General features: G+C 35.3%; 1 protein-coding gene across 8 annotated transcripts in view; it reads right to left on the bottom strand.

Annotated features, from left to right (window-relative positions):
• Positions 1 to 18,104, bottom strand: part of Nav3 (neuron navigator 3) — a 767,863-nt gene that overhangs the window by 51,604 nt on the left and 698,155 nt on the right. For all 8 annotated transcript variants that reach the window (XM_028873085.2, XM_028873083.2, XM_028873084.2 and 5 more), the window contains 3 exons: positions 15,943 to 15,966; positions 12,422 to 12,499; positions 7,253 to 7,336 (listed from right to left, as the gene is read on the bottom strand). In XM_028873085.2, coding sequence (XP_028728918.1) covers positions 7,253 to 7,336; positions 12,422 to 12,499; positions 15,943 to 15,966 — 186 coding nt within the window. The remainder of the gene's footprint in view (positions 1 to 7,252; positions 7,337 to 12,421; positions 12,500 to 15,942; positions 15,967 to 18,104) is intronic.

The following is an 18,104-nucleotide window of genomic DNA, read 5'->3' as shown; positions in this document are numbered from 1 at the left end:
AACTCCTATATTATGTCCCTCATCCAATTACTACAAGCAATTTTACTAAAACTTAATGTTTCCACTTGAAACCCCCGAGAGATAAAGTATTTACTGGAAATGGATTCACATAATTTAAAAATTAATTTTATAACCAGTGCTTAGGTGAGTGTTAAATTTTAATTAAAGTCAGACTTTTATCCTTGGATTTGGAATCAATGATGCCTATGCTGCAGACTTAAAAATCTTCTAAAATATTTGACTCTGGCTTTACAGGAAGAAATGGAAATAAGATCTTATGCAAATGTCTAATAATTGAGTTTAATTTTGAGCAAGCTGAGTTATTTAAGTGTCAAAGTTTTAATCTCTTCCAGAGAAGTCTCTTCTATAAACTTTTTTTGTGTGTGTGTTACAGGATTTCTCTATGTAATCCTGACTGTCCTGGAACTAGCTATATAGATCAGGCAGGCCTTGAACTCACAGAGATCCACACCCCCCGCCTCTGACTACAGAGTGTTTAGATTAAAGATGTGCACCACTGCACTGATCTTTTTTAAATAAGATTTTAAAAGTTATTAAAAGTGGAATACACACAGAATGTTGTCTTTTTATAACATTGTGATTAATATACCACAGAATGATCACTTTGTAAAATTAAGGGGCACTTTGAAAATGGCAGATATCTTTAGATTAGCTGCTATTTGTGGTGGTTTAGTAAAGCTAAGTGAAGTATAACTAGGTAAGTAATATATCTACTACATGATTTTTGAAAAATTCTGTTTTTAAAAAAAACTAGCTGGTCTGAATTCATCTTGGTATTTCTTCAGGGAGCTTTCTAAGCATAAATAGTTGCCCATAAGAATTCTGTAAGACTTTAATTAAACTGATAGCTAAATTCCATATGGATTGACATGATCTGTTCAAATCTATACTCCTTATTCCCTATATCTGCAGAAACTTCCATTTATGAAATCTACTATCATGTTGTCATTCAATCTATAACCATGACCTTTCTGAGAATTTCATATGATTTTTACCTTTTGCCAAATATTCTTTCCCTTACAGGCTAAAATGAAATACCTCTATGTTTGTGAACTCTTTTCCTGCCAGAAAAATGAAATAAAAGAGGTCCCTTTTATACCATTTAATATATCTTATTTCGTTGCTGAGAGATCATTCTTTTCAACTGATTCATGATTCAGTAAATGCTGGAGTGATTTTATAAAGAGTTCAATAGATATATTTCTTCTCTGAAGAATAAAACTTCAACTTCACTACTCACAACTTTAGTTTGTATAATAGGATGTATTTTCAACTAGGGAGTAAAGGTGCTATATAAAAACACCAAAAACCTTCACAGCCTATTATAAATAGGAAGTCTCAGCATGGCAGTAAGGAAGTTACAGTTTCCTTTCTTTCTACCTTGGTAGCAGATTAGAAATGAACATAAAGCATTTCACATATTTGACTAGGATATAGAAAATTTCCAATATTATTCTAGTCTTCATTGTTTTATATCATTAGAGTTGGCTCTTTGTACTGATTTTCATGCTATATTTTTCCTAAGATTGAAATTACAATTTTGCCTTAAGCACATACATATATTCCCCCATCCATTTTTTTTTTTTTTTTTGCTTGCCTCTTGGTGAAAAGTTTGGATAAGGACTATGATTAGCAATGAATTCCAGAGATAAATGACTACAAAATCATAAGCTAATCTGAAATGTCTTCAGATGGTCTCTAGTTTGCTGTAGACAACAGAAAATACTTAAGTCTAGAGAGTCACTGTTAAGCCTTTATGGAAATACTCTGAGAAATATTTATGTCATACAGATAACTGTTTAGTCTGCTGTGAGATATAGTCATTCAAACTTCCTCTCTGGAACACAAGAGAAAACAGGTCTAACTAATTTCACAAGGATTCTTGAGAATTAATACGTCGGATCTGATTTTGTTGTCTCTCTCCAATTCCTGCAATAAATTCAAGACAACAATGCCCCGACTCCTATAGACCATGCGAAAATATACTTTTATGTGTTTTGTAATTTCATTGTATAAAACCATTTTGATGAAATACATATCTCTTTGGATAGTTGCCTTGTATCATTTAGGCTAAACCAATTATGAAGATCACACTTAAAATGCTTCAGAAACAAAATAGCCAAGTATTTCCTTGATGATAGCCTTTGATGTTCTTTCCAACCTAATTCCCTAGTTGTCCTTGATCTCTTTCAAAACTTCTCATTAATAAAGTTCCACTAAAAAAAAACTATAAACTTGACAACAAATCTTGTGAAACAACTGACCCTGCTAGGCAAAACTGTTCACTAAATCCACTTTTTACACTAAATCCATCTTCACTTCCTAACAATGTCACTCATTTAATCTCACAGTTTAGCTGTGATTTTCTTGAAAAACAACAACAACAACAACAACAATAGCTTTCTATGCATTTGCCTTGAAATCTTGCTCTTTTTTTTTTTCTTACAGAAAGACCCATCAATGTTTACTGTATCTAAACTGAGGTGAAAGGTCTTCACCAAGTCTTAATATTTTTAAAATTAAAGATTCATATTCATCTTATGCTGTAAAACATTCATAGATGATATTGTCTGATTCTAGAGATACAGTTTTATAAACATTTCTAGATGGAAAATGTCTGAACATAAAATATGTAAAGACAAAGCAGATGATATTTTTAGTTTTCTATGTTACATTCCAACACTTGGCATTGAATGTCCTCAATTTCAAGTCTGTGTTCATCTATGCCCTTCACAGAGGAAAGAATGGCCCTGCAGTCAACATAAGGGTCAATGAATAAAATCCACCATTCATTTTCAGAATAGTTCTCTATCCTCGGTGATCTCCTAATAAGACTAACCTCGCACATTTTAGCACTCACGTTCCAATTGCCTGACTTTAGTTATCTATAAGCAACTAGTTTGGGCATCTCCTGAATTTTAAAGTCTTAAATATTAGAGTGTGTTACATTAGCAAACTGAAACAAGATCTCACAGTTCTATTAAAATTTCACATGTCCAATTCTGTATTTGCAGAATTTTTGCCATCTTAATGATTTGTATCACAGCCTTTCTCAGTTGATATTTTGTGAGAAAATGGAGCCTCATACAATGCCTTGGGTGACACCGCCCATCATTTTTTTGGCTCCTTAAGTGTAGACTGTTTTGTCTTCATGAAATATCACCTAGTATTCCCCCTGAATTAATCTTCTTCATCTACCCCAATCTGAGGAGCTAAGATGGCCTAGTTACCTTTGAAAATGCTCATGGCTTTTCAGGGCTCTATCTCTAATGGAATCGTAGTTATCTGCCTCCTGAGACATTCATACATATCTTTTCTGCTTTCTGGGCTCTAAGTATACAAAAATAGTATTCTGCCATAAACACTTGACAAAAGAATCAGTTACTTGGCATCTGGAATCAAGAAAAATTATTAGGATACTATTCAAGGAAGTTATTTTGGTGAATAAATTGAAGTAATATTTCCATGTATTTTCAATGACATATGATGTTTAAAAGCATTCTGTGAAGCTAGTTTGTTCAGAGAACTTTAATACTATGTGGACTCTGATGTTTTGTTTTTTCCAGACAAGGTTTCTCTGTGTAGCTTTGCTTCTTTCCTGGAACTCACTCTGTAGACCAGACTGGCCTCAAACTCAAAGAGTTCTGCCTGCCTCTGCCTCCCTAGTGCTGGGATTAAAGGCATGTGCTACCACCGCTGGCCCAGCTTACATATATTTTTTTCATCATCTGTTACATATTAGAATATAAATTCCAGGTAGGATATATGCATTTGTAAGAACACACATATATGATGACTATTAAAATCATTTTAAATCATATAGCTACATGACCATTTTTTATGTATGAGTATTTTATATATAAAGAACAAAAACTTTAGAAAAATACTATCTATCACCTAATTTATTCTAATTTGTAAAAAAAATATATATATCCTTGCTGGAGTTTTTAATTCCAGCATGTACCCATATCTATAGATGCAGATAGTAATTGACAAATAATACATCTACTTTTTTTAAGTCCATATTATTTTCTTCTTGCCCTATAGAAGTTAAATATAAATTTGGTGAAGGACTAAGTGGGCAAATGAGCCTTGGAACTCTAGACACTGAGATTAAAAACACAACTCTATATTCGTGATGCTTTTTCTTGAGATTGTTGAATCACCAGAGAGCAATATACCCTTTTTATCTTAGTTCCCTGAAGGAATGCCTTTCCTGAAATATGATTAAATGTTATGCCCTCAGCTTTTAGAAAGATGTCTAAGTGAACAATGTTTTTTGTCTTCTGTTATTCCATGACCCCAATTTAAGAAACCTTGAGATACATTTATCCTTAAATCTGGGGCCAAGATGTTAGTCTGCTCAATCTAAATTACATTCTTCTGGTCAGACAATGAGAACAAAACCCACCAAGAAATCTTCCTTTGTTTCTCAGCTTCCTTGAAAGCTGGTTCAGTTTAGGGCTTTGTGGCTGGGCCATGTGGTTTAGATACCTTGTCTTAGGCATTCATCTGCTGGTTTGAATCAGTTTCTGCTACTGAATTGTGCTATAGTGCAAACCATTTTATAGATTTCTTCAAAGGAAAATGTGAATTCACAAATTTGAGGTGCATAAAGAGTTTTCAAGATTCATATCTCTATAGTTCTGAACTGAAGATGAATGTTTATTTAAAAGTAGTAAAGGCAATTTCACACATGATATTTCTGGACAATTTCAATAATTTTGGTGATGTTATTCTAAGTATACTTTGTATATAATGACAAAAGTTCGTATATTAAAGAGTTATATTTCAAAATTTATAGATTATCCCCAGATATTATAAGGTAACATACCTGCATATGTTCTAACATAATTCTATTAGAAAATTTCTTGCACACATATAAAAGAGTTGAAGGAAATATGAAGGGATCATCAATAGTCACTATTCAATTTGCTTTCTTCAAGATATCACAATGACTGCTAACCATCATTCCCAGAAATATAACTAACATAAGTCAGGTATGAATTAGTTTACATTCTTTCTTTTTGTAGTTTTGCACATGTATTTGTGCATGGTGTACATGTCTGTGCATGTATGTGTATGTATGCATGTGTACATGCATGGCTGGAGTTCAAAGTTCACATTGTTTATCTTCCTAGATTGTTCTTTACCTTATGAATTGCAGGTCCCTTAATGAACCTAGATCTAGTCTGTCAAGCCAGCTAGTTATTGGAATTGCCTGTTTCTGCCCAACCTACCTACCACCCACAGTATGATTGCAAGTAGATCCCCATACCCATTTGGCTTTCACACTGAGTTCTGGGGCATCCTTACTATCGATCTCATACTTTCCTGGCAAAAGATTTACCCAATAATCTCCCCAGTCTCTTTAGGGTTTTTATAAGGAAAAAAAAAGAGAAATGTGCAGGAAGTTAATATTTCTGGATGGCCCCAATGCATGTGATACAATCATAACATTGTGCTTATTTTTCATGTTGATCTTAGAAGGTGCTTATTTGTTATTATTGTGACCTTCAGAGGTGTCAGTGGTTAAAAGGAACATTCCAACTGTTAAATCAGTGGATTTGAGGTTAAGCTCTCTCAAGATTAGATAATTCTTTCTTGTTATGTTTTTAAAGACAGGGTTTCGCTGTGTAACAGCTCTGGCTGTCTGACACTTGCTCTGTAGACCAGGCTGGCCTCAAACTCACAGAGATCCACCTGCATCTGCTTCCTGAGTACTGAGATGAAAGGTGTGTAGCACCACCTTCTTGCAAAGATTAGATAATTCTTAAAGAGACACAGCCAGAATTTGTGGTCAAGGTTTCCAGTTTCCATGTCATTAGCTATTCTGTTCTGCTTGGCTAGTTAAAGGGCCTTATAATCCTGTTTGCTGGGTTCTTATGCTACATAGTGAAGGAGAAATCCATATCAAAGAAGGAAAAGATGAAGGAGGGAAGGCAGGAAAGGGGTGAATGAGAGGAGAGAAAGAGATGAGGTAGGGAAGGAAAGGTGTGGAAAGGGAGAGAAGAAATAAGTTTAAGAACTCAGAGGGGTCTGTTAGAAACCTTCTAGAATGTTTTGATGAAAGTGAACAAAATGGACAAAATGTTGTCACAGGCAGAAATCTAGGATCTAGAATAAACTAAAGAATTGCTTCCTGTACTTATACAAGGTAATTATACAAGGATATAAGATTATCTCCCTTTTAGTTTGACTGTTGCACTTTCTAAAACAAGTTTTATACACTTACAAATCTTGGTTATACAATACCTTACAAAGCTAACCACAAAACTGCAGCTATCCCTAGAGGTAAATATAGGTATAGGCTGCAAATATCCAGAATTTCTTAGAATGTAGATCTGTACAGAGAATCAGATGAATACAGGGACGTCTGTCCATGCTTTGTACATATGTAGCCTTTCTAAGACATTGCCATGAACTTCAGGGACTACACCAGTTTCTGCCAGCAATACAAGAAGGTCAAGGACATGAACTAACAGCAGGGAAGAAAGTTGGTCTTCACAGGAGAGTGACCAACCTCTTTCTTGATAGATTAGAATATTTAAATATATTTGTCCCCGAGAACTCAATTCTGTTCCCTCCTTTCTACTATTCTTTATTCCAAACTATAAAATCCTTTGCATGTATTTTAAGTTTTTGATGTAACTGAAGTAATGTTTCTTCAAATAAACATAGCATCTCAGATGCCAACTAGCTTTTTGATGCAAAAAAAAAAAAAAATGCAGAGAATTGTCCCTCTCATAACTGGTACATTCTGGTGTCTCTTACTTTGGAATCCTAATGTCATTTCTAGGCAAGCTTCTTGATGTGTCAGCTTATATCCATGGTCTACTAAGAGGCTTAGGAACCATGCATTTGTGAAAATTCTCATTTGTGTACATTTCTTGTTAACTCTGTAACAATTTGAGACTATTTGAATTCTCCTATATAAAGTTTCCTCTCAACATTTGGTAGTCATGTATAGTTGCAGTTGGAAGTAAAGAGACAGAAGTGTCTGACAGAGCTGTGGGTGCCTTTGTGTCTCTGTGTTCCAATATGGGCAATCTGATTGTGTCTTTACATTAGAACTGGCACAGAAATGGTACCATCAACTCATTGTTTCAGTTTAGCACAGAATGGATGCTCCACAGTACTGCTTTTAAGGCACTAAAAACCTGCCGGGTATTTAGCATTCTGTGAAGTGCACTATCTCCTTTCAAGCCTCAGTGGCAATTACTGGCCATACCTTTTGTTCCGCTGTCATGGTCAGACTCTGCAATCGGCCAGTCATATTCCCTAAACTCTTTTCAAAAGCTGCTACGAGGTGAGCCTACAAAGAAAAGAGAAGAAAGATAGTTAAAATGTCAGAGTCTCCCTTGGATAAGATAAAGCCCTTCATTTTACAGAATACTTAATTCCAGCTGTTTCAACGTTTTAAGTGCTGTGGCTCTCACGGTTAGTTCTCAATGGTGATGCTCCTTTAACACATATCTTCATTTTTCCATTTCTATACTTTGGCTTCCTAAAATCAGTGTTTCAGTCTTTTGACATTTAATGTGAGCTCGGCTTCCAAAAGGGGGTGGTATTTTTGCAAATAACAACACCTTCTGACTTGCACATCATGCAGTGATCTGACACCCAAAATGCCGAACAAATTTCCCAGCTGCCAAGTTTGTAGAAAGAAAGCCCAAAAGGAGGTCACTGAAATAGTCAATGGACAAATGTTCCCCATTTCTCGACTTCCGTGATGACCTTTGAAGATATTGTTAGCACTTCTATTGTGAGGACATTCTCCTTCAAGTGTCAGACATCTGCTGACAGCTAGAACACTATCTTTTCTCTTTTGCTACTTACAAAGAACTGAGTGGGAAAGACTTGTCTTCACTTTCAAATCTTTGCAATAAAAGGGCTTCTCTCCTTACTTTTGATTCACTTCAGGTACAGAAGTAGAAACAGGCCAGGCAGAAGTAATCACATGGCCAAACTTAACAATAAGCATTGGTGGACGGGGGGTTTTATTTTAAATTTTAGAGAGTTATACATATTATATAACTGTCACACTTATGATTAGGAATGCTTGTTGGTACAGCTGTCAACTAGGGCATTTCCTACTGATTCAATAGCATGAGGAGCATATACGCAGCCCAATGGGGTGATCAGTCAGTTCTGTGACTTCAGAAACATCTGCAGACATACTCTCTCAAACTGATATAATTTATTGTGCTCCTAAAAGGATCTAAAGTTGGAGTATTTTCTAATCTCAATCTATGACTAACTAGATCTGGGTAAAATCTAGTCAATTTTGGCAAAAACTTGATTTTTTTTTTTTTCTGAAGGAAGGCTGTGATGGGACCCTAATACATCTTTTTTGTTGCTAGAGAATTGCTGAAAGAATGAGGAACTTTCTATCAAATGGCTAGCAAAAATCCCCATAAGAGTCAGGGCTCTGATGGTTTATTCCATAATTAGGGTCATTGCTTTTGTTCTCAGGGCTCATCACAGGCTGCTCTTCACTGATTCTACAATAGGGGGAAAAACAATTTGTAAAGAATACTGCCAAGTTTCAACCCTCTGTGGACACTCTTTATTCTCTTATTCAGTTACTGGGGCCTTTCCCTTCCTGTGATAACCATTAGGTCACATCGATGTTGGCCGCTTTCTTGATACTTTTTATATATAAATTTACATTCTCAAGCACTTCTTTTTAATACTGCTTTTGAAATAAACCACTCTTATATCTGAATTTATAATATATTTGCCATGATGGCTTTCTGTATTGATTACAATTTTTTCATTTCACAATAATCTCACTATGCCCATAAAACAAGGCGCTAAATCCTAAAAATAAGGTTGCCACATCCCACCCTCATGAGGAATATGCTGGAGAAAAAAAAAATTCTTATTATCTAAAGGAAATAATCCTGAACATTGTGATATTTTACTTCTCAAAAAGTCAAGAAAACAAATGTTTAATTATTGGGCTGTGGGTCTTTAATGTGTACATTTGAAGAAAATTACTTTGTAATTTGTGTATATTTAGGCAATTTAATAGGAATTTAAAGTATGGAAATATTAGGATTATAAATAATAAGTTGTATACATAAATTATATTGATTATATCTTGTAGCTCCAAGTAATGAAAAAATACTTTTTCTTTTTTTATTAAGAAAATTTTTTCATTCATTTTATACACCAAAGATCCCCCTCTTCCTTCCTCCTGCCCGCCAAGCCTTCCCCTCCCAACCCTCCCTCCCAACTTCCCCACACAAGAAGGCAAGGCCTCCCATGGGGAGGCACTTCTAGTAGAGATTATGTAGCTTGAATTGTTTGGGGGGCCCCTGGGGGTAGAATCAGAATCCATCCCTGGTACATGAGGGGGCTTTTTGGAGCCCACAACCTATGAACGACACCTCATGTGGCCAATATAAAATATTTAACATTAAAATATTAAGCTGTCTAGTCTTATGTCAGTTTGACACTTACTAGAGTCATCTGAAAGGAGGGACCTTCAACTGAGAAAATGTCTCCATAAGATCCAGCGGTAAGACATTTTCTTAATTAGTGATAGATGGGGTGGTGCCATCCCTGCATTGGTGGCCCTAAATTCTATAAGAAAGCAGGCTAAGCAAGCCATGGGAAGCAAGCCAGTAAGCAGCATCCCTCCATGGCCTCAGCATCAGCTCCTGCCTCCACGTTCCTGCCCTGTTTGTGTTCCTGTCCTGACTTCCTTCAATGATGAACAGTGATATGAAGGTATAAGTCAAATAAATCCTTTCCTCCCCAACTTACTTTATGGTCATGGTATTTCATTGTAGCAATAGAAACCCTAACTAGGACAAATGTAAATTTCTAATCTTGGTAAACTTTCTTTTTACTAATTTTTCACAAAAGCCTTAATTGGTAAATATCATTTGGGTCAAGTTATTTTTGATAGAAAGTATGTTTTAGAAAATGGTCATTTTATAGTTATATCTTTCTGGCTTGACTTACCAGATGAATTTTGTTAATTCTGAAGAAACGAATATTAAGTTTCTCACTAAATACAAAAACCAACAGAAAAATAATGGAGTAAATGACGGACAATTTTTTTTTTGCATCACTATTTTTATTACCTTGTTTGGGAAACTTTGTGAATTCTAAAAGAAAATATGATTTTCAGAGTGGTTGCAGAGTTTACTAGACTGTTATTGTTTTTAGTAGTTTTTTTCCAAAATATTTTTCAAAATAGAGTAGAATGTATTAATATGAGATAAAACAGAGGTGTCTAACTGCTAGTTAAGAATAGCTATTTCTCATAATGGTCATGAAATTGCACTATATAATGTGATACACACAAAGAAAATTACTATGATTTTTTAACAGCAAGATGAAATGTTATTATATATAATACCTACATTTGCATATATTGACACAGAATGAAGTGACAGTTTGTTACACTAGCAGAACGAGCCTTCTATACAGTCTCTTGGGACAATACAGCTGTTTTCAGAGCACCTATGTAAAGAAGGAAGGACTACTGTGTGCTGCACTGATCGGGACTTTATTCTGCCAATCAGATGGGAAGACTGCCCACTCAATACTTTGCTGCTTTATCACTCTGCTCTACCGAACAGTGATAGAACAAGTTTAAACAGATAGACCAAGTTTAAACAGATGTATTAAAGTTGAGTCCCAGCATGGAACACACAAATCACAAAAATGAACCTAGTCAAGTGAACTCACTGGGATCCAATACAGTTGTTCATAGATTAAGAGGAAGTGAATGTTCCTTAAACAATCATTAAATTGAAAAATACTCATCAAAATCTGTCTTTGTGAAGTATACCTCCTACACTTTCATATACCAATCCTCCCTGTGGAGATCACACATTTAACTAAATACCATGTTTACTTAACAGTCTGAATAAGTTAATAGGCAAAAACTAATGCAGCCAGTTCAGCTAATAAACTATATGTCTTTTAATATAAAGACCTGCCTTTACCTACAAACAGAAATTGCAAATAAAAAAAACTGCAGGTCTGGATAGCTCAGGTGATAAAATGCCTGCCTGGCATATATGAGTACATGAGTCCAAACCCAAGGACCACAAAAGCAGACCAACATGCAACAAAAATTGTGATCATCATAAATGAACTGGTCACTGAGGCTTCTTCACTGTAGATAAATGCAATCCAACACATTTGTGGCTTTTCTACTGATCCTTGTCTTCTGGATACAAGTTCAGAAACTCAGCAGTTTAACAATACTATATATATAGCATAAAATTTACAATGGTCTCAAAACTATCTCTTGAGAGATCAATAGTGAATAAAGAATGTTATTTTCTAGCAATGTTTAAAGGGAAAAAAAATCTGCTTTTGTTGTTAGGCATTTCCTGACACCATTTATGAGCAATAATAGTCTATCTCAAGTGACTATTATTCCCCTGGAGTTAAAACATAATGTCAACTCAGACGCAGGGCGAAAATTAATTCACTGTGAGTGAAATGACTTATTTCCTGTGGATTCACATTACGGTGTCATATATTACGGTCCTGCACCTGTTCATTTTTGATATGCCATGCTTTGTGGAGGAGAAAGAATACCTCTCCATGGAGGATGAAAGAGGCAACAGTGATGTAAGAGGGAGAAACTCAAAGCCACCCAGCAGAAAGGACAGAGCTAAGACCACAAAGGGCATATGGTAGCATGGCAGAGGCTTCCGTACCCCCTGCTGCTGCTTCTCACACTATTGTTCCCTAACACTGGGCACAATGCCACATGCCCTCCTGTGTTATAGTTTGTTGACTCTGAGTCCTCTAGGAGTGTGGAAAGATATTTGATAGAAAAGGTTAATGTGCTGACGGTCTTCAGTGTTGCCATTTTCATGGATGCACGTTGCTGCAGTGCCAGCCAATGTATTCTTCTAAACTGCTCAAAGGAGGCCATGGTATTTTTGAGAGAGATGTTATCTCATTGACAATGGAGTTCAGCTTCATATTTATATTCAAGTGAATTTATTTTAAACTTTATTGTATGCTTCATTAATTGTGGAAAGGGACAGGACCCATGAATATTTTGCCTCCCCAGTCAAATACTAACAGCCCTTACTATGTTATGGCTTGAGAAAAATTCCTACATGCAATGGAACAAAGGTAAGAAACAAGAAAAGAGGCAACACTTATCTTTATGTTATCATTTTCTAAGGTACAAACTTTTTTCGTTGTTTTGTTTTGTCTTACCATGTTGCCACTCATCAGTTTAGATTTATATTTTATTTAGTCGGTGGGCAGAAAACTTCAATTTCATGTGGGTTCTACCTTCCAGTGACTTACACTGTGTAACTGTGGACACTTTAACTTTGTTAATCATGCTATTCCCTCTCATTAGATAAAAATCTGTTCTGATGTCTCCAAACAACAAAAGGCAACTTACGTTTGCTGACAGCTGAGATGTGAGGGTAGCAACTTTCTCCTGGGATGCCACGAGTTCTCTCCGTAGCTTATGGATTTGCTGTGCAATTAAAAAATCCAATAAACTAAATGATCCATTCAAATGAAGACTTCAGTACAAGAAAGCAAGTATAGTAACCACAGGTGAATCAGTAACAACTCCTTTCAGAGAGGTGAACGCTAGCTATATTGCAGCCCCCAAATGCTACTTAGGAAAAGAGGAATAATTTCTAATTTTAACATTGGGACCCAGATCTGCTCATCCAACAATACTACTGGTTCTATTTGTAAATCCTGCAGGACTGATGAAATAGTTCACTGTTTCTATGGAGTCTCTTCCTTCTAAAACATTATTGTGATTAAAAACTCAGGCATAAAATAATCTTTAAAAATTCATATAGACTATCTACATATTTTCTTGATTTTTCTATGTAAATGATTCACCACATAATTTCTTTGAAAATCTCTCAGATGTTTTCAACATACATTTTAGTTTTCTATATTTTATAAGATTTTCAAAAAGCATAGACTATCTTATAATGCACAAAACCTGGATTGAAATGCATCATGAGTCTATATTTGGAAAGAAATATTTCTTTCTTTTTGAGACAGGATATTGCCAAGTAGCCCAGGCTGTCCTCAAACTTGTAATTCTCCTGCCTCAGGTTCTGGAGTAGTGCAAGTATGAGCATATATCACTATGCACAACACAAAGTAATTTTATGAGATGGAGCTTTCATGGTGCATTGATAATTTCAAGCTAATGCATCTTCGAATGCCTTGATTCAGTGACCTACTATTAGCTCTGAGCAAAATGTTTTGTAGTTATCTAAGGTATAAATTAATGGGGGAAATTATGAACATAGTGTAATTCACTAAGGAAACAACAAAATAAATATTCTTAAATGGTTTTGTTTTTACTGATTTTCACTTTATTAACACAGGCACATCAATATCCTATCATATTTTTCACTTCAATCAATCACATCTCATATTGCCAGGAAATGTAAACAGTGATTAAAATGGTAAAGTATTTGCAAGCATATGAAAATTGCTTCTGCAAGTGTATTTCTGGTCTCAAGAGGATCCAGTCCTTTAGATGCAAATATTCTACATAGATACTTCTTCTTTTTTTTTTTTTAAGTCTTTTATTCTTGGAGCTGGATAATCTAAATGTTTTCTAAGTGTGAAAGAACATTTTGAACATAGGCCATTAAGTGTCTTTTCCCCTTCTACACAATATATTTTTTATTTTGGAAAATAAATAGTAATCAATATTGAGAGGAGCAAGAAAAGGGGGTGTTGTTTATCTCAATACAGAAATAGAAAATAATTATATAATTTCTCTTCATACTTCCAACAGAGAAAGGTAATCATCAATGTTATCCAGCTACAAAACTTGTGACCTATAATAGTGATGTGCCTGAAATATATACTGATACAATAGTGGTACAAATGTTTGGTAGTAACCAATCACTTTTTTTAGGCCCATTCCATGAGATGAAAGCCATATCTGACACTGCTAAAATGGCCAAGAACCTGCAACTAACTAGACCAGGGGCCTAGGGTAAAGCCTAGTACCATTGTTCTGCAAAAGGATCATGACATTAAAATGTCCCTAATGACACATTGCTAAACTCATACATCAGTTCTTCATGCAACCCTCATAAGAGAAGCTTCTCGCAGCAGATGGGAATTAACATAGAGCCCCACCACTGACCAATGTGCAGAGAGTGAAAGACTTTCAAGCACTCAGTCCTAAATAGTTGTCTTCATCACACCCCCCTCTTAAGGGTCAGGGACTTAAGTAGAAGAGGCGGCAGAAAGACTGTAAGAGCCAGAGGTGGATGGATAACTCCAGGAAAACAGTGTCTTCCAGACTAATACCAGTCAATAAGGACTGACACACTTATGAACTCATGGAGACTATGGTAGCATACACAGGGCCTGCACAGGTCCAAAGCAGACAGGGTCCCAGCACTAAGAAAGTAGGTTGACCTATCGTATGGGGTCCTACCCTTATACAGTTTCACTAAGAATGATTTCACTATAATTTCTAATCTAAAATGGAAATCTACCTCAGTTCCAATGAACGTTGGTGCTACTTTTCATATAAGGATACATTTAATCCCAGAAAGCAAATCCTCTTTCATCTTCCAGACAAATACAAACTGAAAGAGGTTTTCTCAACCTACATGGTAATTATATAATTCTAGTTCTTGTAGCATATAACCCAGAAAACTATAAAGCAAGTTATGGTACCTTTTTCAAAGCTCATGATCACCTACGAGCATAAATGACAAAAGGAGAATTGGATAGTTACTAGCAGACATTGCTGTTTTCCAAACCTCAGTAGCTGTTTCATGACCAACACCACAAGTCTTGCCATGTCTATGTGATACAAAAATTGATAGTTTGGTTAAAAAATTGTGTGTGTGTGTGTGTGTGTGTGTGTGTGTGTGTGTGTGTGTGTACAGAGAGAGAGAGAGAGAGAGAGAGAGAGAGAGAGAGAGAGAGAGAGAGAGAAACACTTCTCTCAGGAGTTTTGAACATATTTGGCACAATTTTTTTAAAAAAAAACCTTTATAAAATAAGTTCAGTGAGAATGACTTCCTCTGCAAGACCACTTTCAAAGCATTTATTTTATATCCATCTGTATAAACCTATAAAAGAGTTGTTACTACAGTCTGAATAAAGTTTCAGATTTACTATTAACTTATGTGTTTGTGTGTGCACCCATGCATGTGCATGTGAATGTGAGCTCAGGCTCTTTCAGAAGTCAGAAGAAGGAGTTGCACCCCTGAGAGCTGGAGATCCAGATGTTGGTAAATCATTAGACATGGGTGCTTAGGTCTCTCTGCAAGTGCAGTACACACTCTAAAGTGGAAGTCACCTCATCAGGCTCCATGAGTAAAGTCTTAATTTAACTCTCCCGGCTCTCATAGGCTAGAAGCTTTTCTTTACAAAGGTAAAGAAGAATTTCCTCTCCACGCAGAAAGTTGATTTGGTACATGACTGTAAGCAAATGTGTATTTGTGAAATGTATCTCCTGTACAGAAAAGAATAACTCATAGAGGCGGTATATTCATGCCACAAATAGATAGGCAGGGTTGTGGTACCTGTGTGGAAAAGGCCCTGTGCCTCAGACTCTATAGTTTCATTGATCCTAAACAGAGTGTCTCAGGCCATGAGAAAAGGACATTGAAATGGATGTGTGGCTCTCCTACTTAAGAGCTCAGTTCACTAATGAATGAATGAATGAATGAATGAATAACTGCTACTATAGATAATGTACTAGGTGTTAAGGTTCAGGCAGAATGAGAGGAAAGCTTGCTGCTAGAACTTCCTTTCATTTTCCCTAAGAGACAACATCGAAGGCCACAGATCAACTTCTAGAAGTCCTATGGTGATGTTAGTGTATCAAGCACCCTCTAGTGGCAATAAAACTGATTTCATCCTCAAATAAGGCTGGTTTTCAAATATTAAAATGGTACAGAATTTTACCTCTGAGTGAGCCTTTTCTTCAGCCTGTAAAAAATAAACAGAGGTTTTAATTATAAAAATAAAGTCAACTTATTCTATATGCAAAAATGAGTAAAGTATTTTAAACATATATGTGCAACTTCTATGACCTAACATAAGAATAAAATACAAGTCTATATAACTAATATAATAAAACAATGTACTATAGGAATGAAATGGATAGTTACATATGACACAAAGTATTTAAAACTACAGGTAATAGATATATAAGACGCCTCAAGACAATGAAACAGTTTATGATATACAGGGACCATAAAAAGTCATTATAGCCTTATACTCTAAATACATGGATACAGGGGATGTTTGTTTGTGTGTGTGTGTGTGTGTGTGTGTGTGTGTGTGTGTGTGTGTGTGTGTATCAGATTCCTTGAAATTATATAAACTTTAGCTAAGGATTAGTTAGAAGAATTTTATCTTCTGATTTATACATTATAAAAAATGACAAATGGAGTTGAAGGTGAAATGCTGGCCACTATTGTTAACAATAGAAAGTAGAGGTTACTAATTCCTATTTGCTTTTATTTTCCTTAATGTTTATTAAGTTTTTTGGTAGGCACATCAGCTCAACAACAAAATTTGTTTTAAAGTGGTAATAAAAGAGACAGCCAAATAACTTTGGCTGTGCAGCTTATGGAAATGAAAACGACTGTACAAAATGGCAGGGTGTTTTATACTTCTGTACAGAAAACTCCTAGGTCTTTTTTCCCATCTTCATGCTGGGCTATGAAGTGCCAGCAAATGAGTTATGTGCACCATTACATTTGGGAACCTGCTGCAATCTGGAAAGAACTGGAGGATGTGTAATGTTGCTGAACAAAATACCTCTGCCTGTTGCCACTCGCTGAAAAAGGCTGCAAAACAGTCTTGTCACCTGTGGTTGCTTTGGGGACATTTTGTGATTAATTGACACAAAAATGCCTGAATTGGTTTTGATCTATTTTCTTGAAGAAAGGAAACACACACACACACACACACACACACACACACACACACACATACATACTCACACACACACCCGCCTGTATGTGTGCATGTACTCACAGACATGCACATATACTTGGACACACACACACACAAACATATATATGAAATGCAAATAACTTCCTAGGGATATTTTATTCACAAGCATTTCTTTTAACCTGAATTTCATTAATTTTTTTCTGTGTTTGAAAAATGTCAGGATGGATGTCAAGATACCTGCAGGGTGCTAACTATGAAGACTTTAATTGTCTTCATGAGAAAACTTTGTATGTAAAAGCAATGATAACATTTGCCTTGGTCATTTTAAAACTCATTTTTAGCATACAAGGTTTTTATTTTTTAAATTCTAGTAATTTGAAGTCATTATATGATGTTTGGTGTTCAGTACAAGAAAAGAATATTAAGTCAGTAACTTGATTAAGCCTTATGCATGATTTTCTTTGTTCGACTACATAATACTTTATACATATTATCAATTTATTCTGGTCATATGCTGCCTTTAGGCTTATTCAGATTACATTACAATTATAAAGACTCAATAAATAATTGATGCATTTTTAAAAAGAGATCTACTTTATTTAGATGAAACAAAATACGATCATCACATCATCACATTTTCATTAAAATAACCTCAAGTTACAGATGTTAGTTACATATTAATGGCATGAATTTTCTCATAGCTGAGTTTCCAAGACTCTTGTTTTCTTTAATCCTTGCCTTCTTTCATATTCCATGATTATTTTTTTACCAGTGATACCTACTACCATAAAAATGGAGCAATGAGGCAAATACAATATTCTATTTCCCCCAGTGGCTTAGATCTGGGATTAAGGATGTTATAGTGGAGTTTGATTACATGATATTTTGAGTGAGTTTGTTGAAGCAAGACTAACATACTGAAGGATAGCAAACAATATAAAAAAAATCCTGTCTAAAAATATCAATTGATTACTGTATTTCTCAAACTAGCCAAGTTTATTATTAATAATCACCTTGTATTACTGTCTTTGTTTTAAGCAATTTGTGAAGGACATGTATCAGGATGAAGCATGGGCCTTCTTCCCATGAAATCAGTAGAAAGTAGAATATAAACACGGAGTAGGATCAATAAAAATTTCATATTTCACCAATGTAAAAGCTTA

Source organism: Peromyscus leucopus, chromosome 18 (assembly GCF_004664715.2).
Source record: "Peromyscus leucopus breed LL Stock chromosome 18, UCI_PerLeu_2.1, whole genome shotgun sequence".
In the NCBI taxonomy this organism is placed as follows: domain Eukaryota; kingdom Metazoa; phylum Chordata; class Mammalia; order Rodentia; family Cricetidae; genus Peromyscus; species Peromyscus leucopus.
Note: the sequence above shows the minus strand (reverse complement) of the source record. Positions and strands in the feature narration are given on the sequence as shown.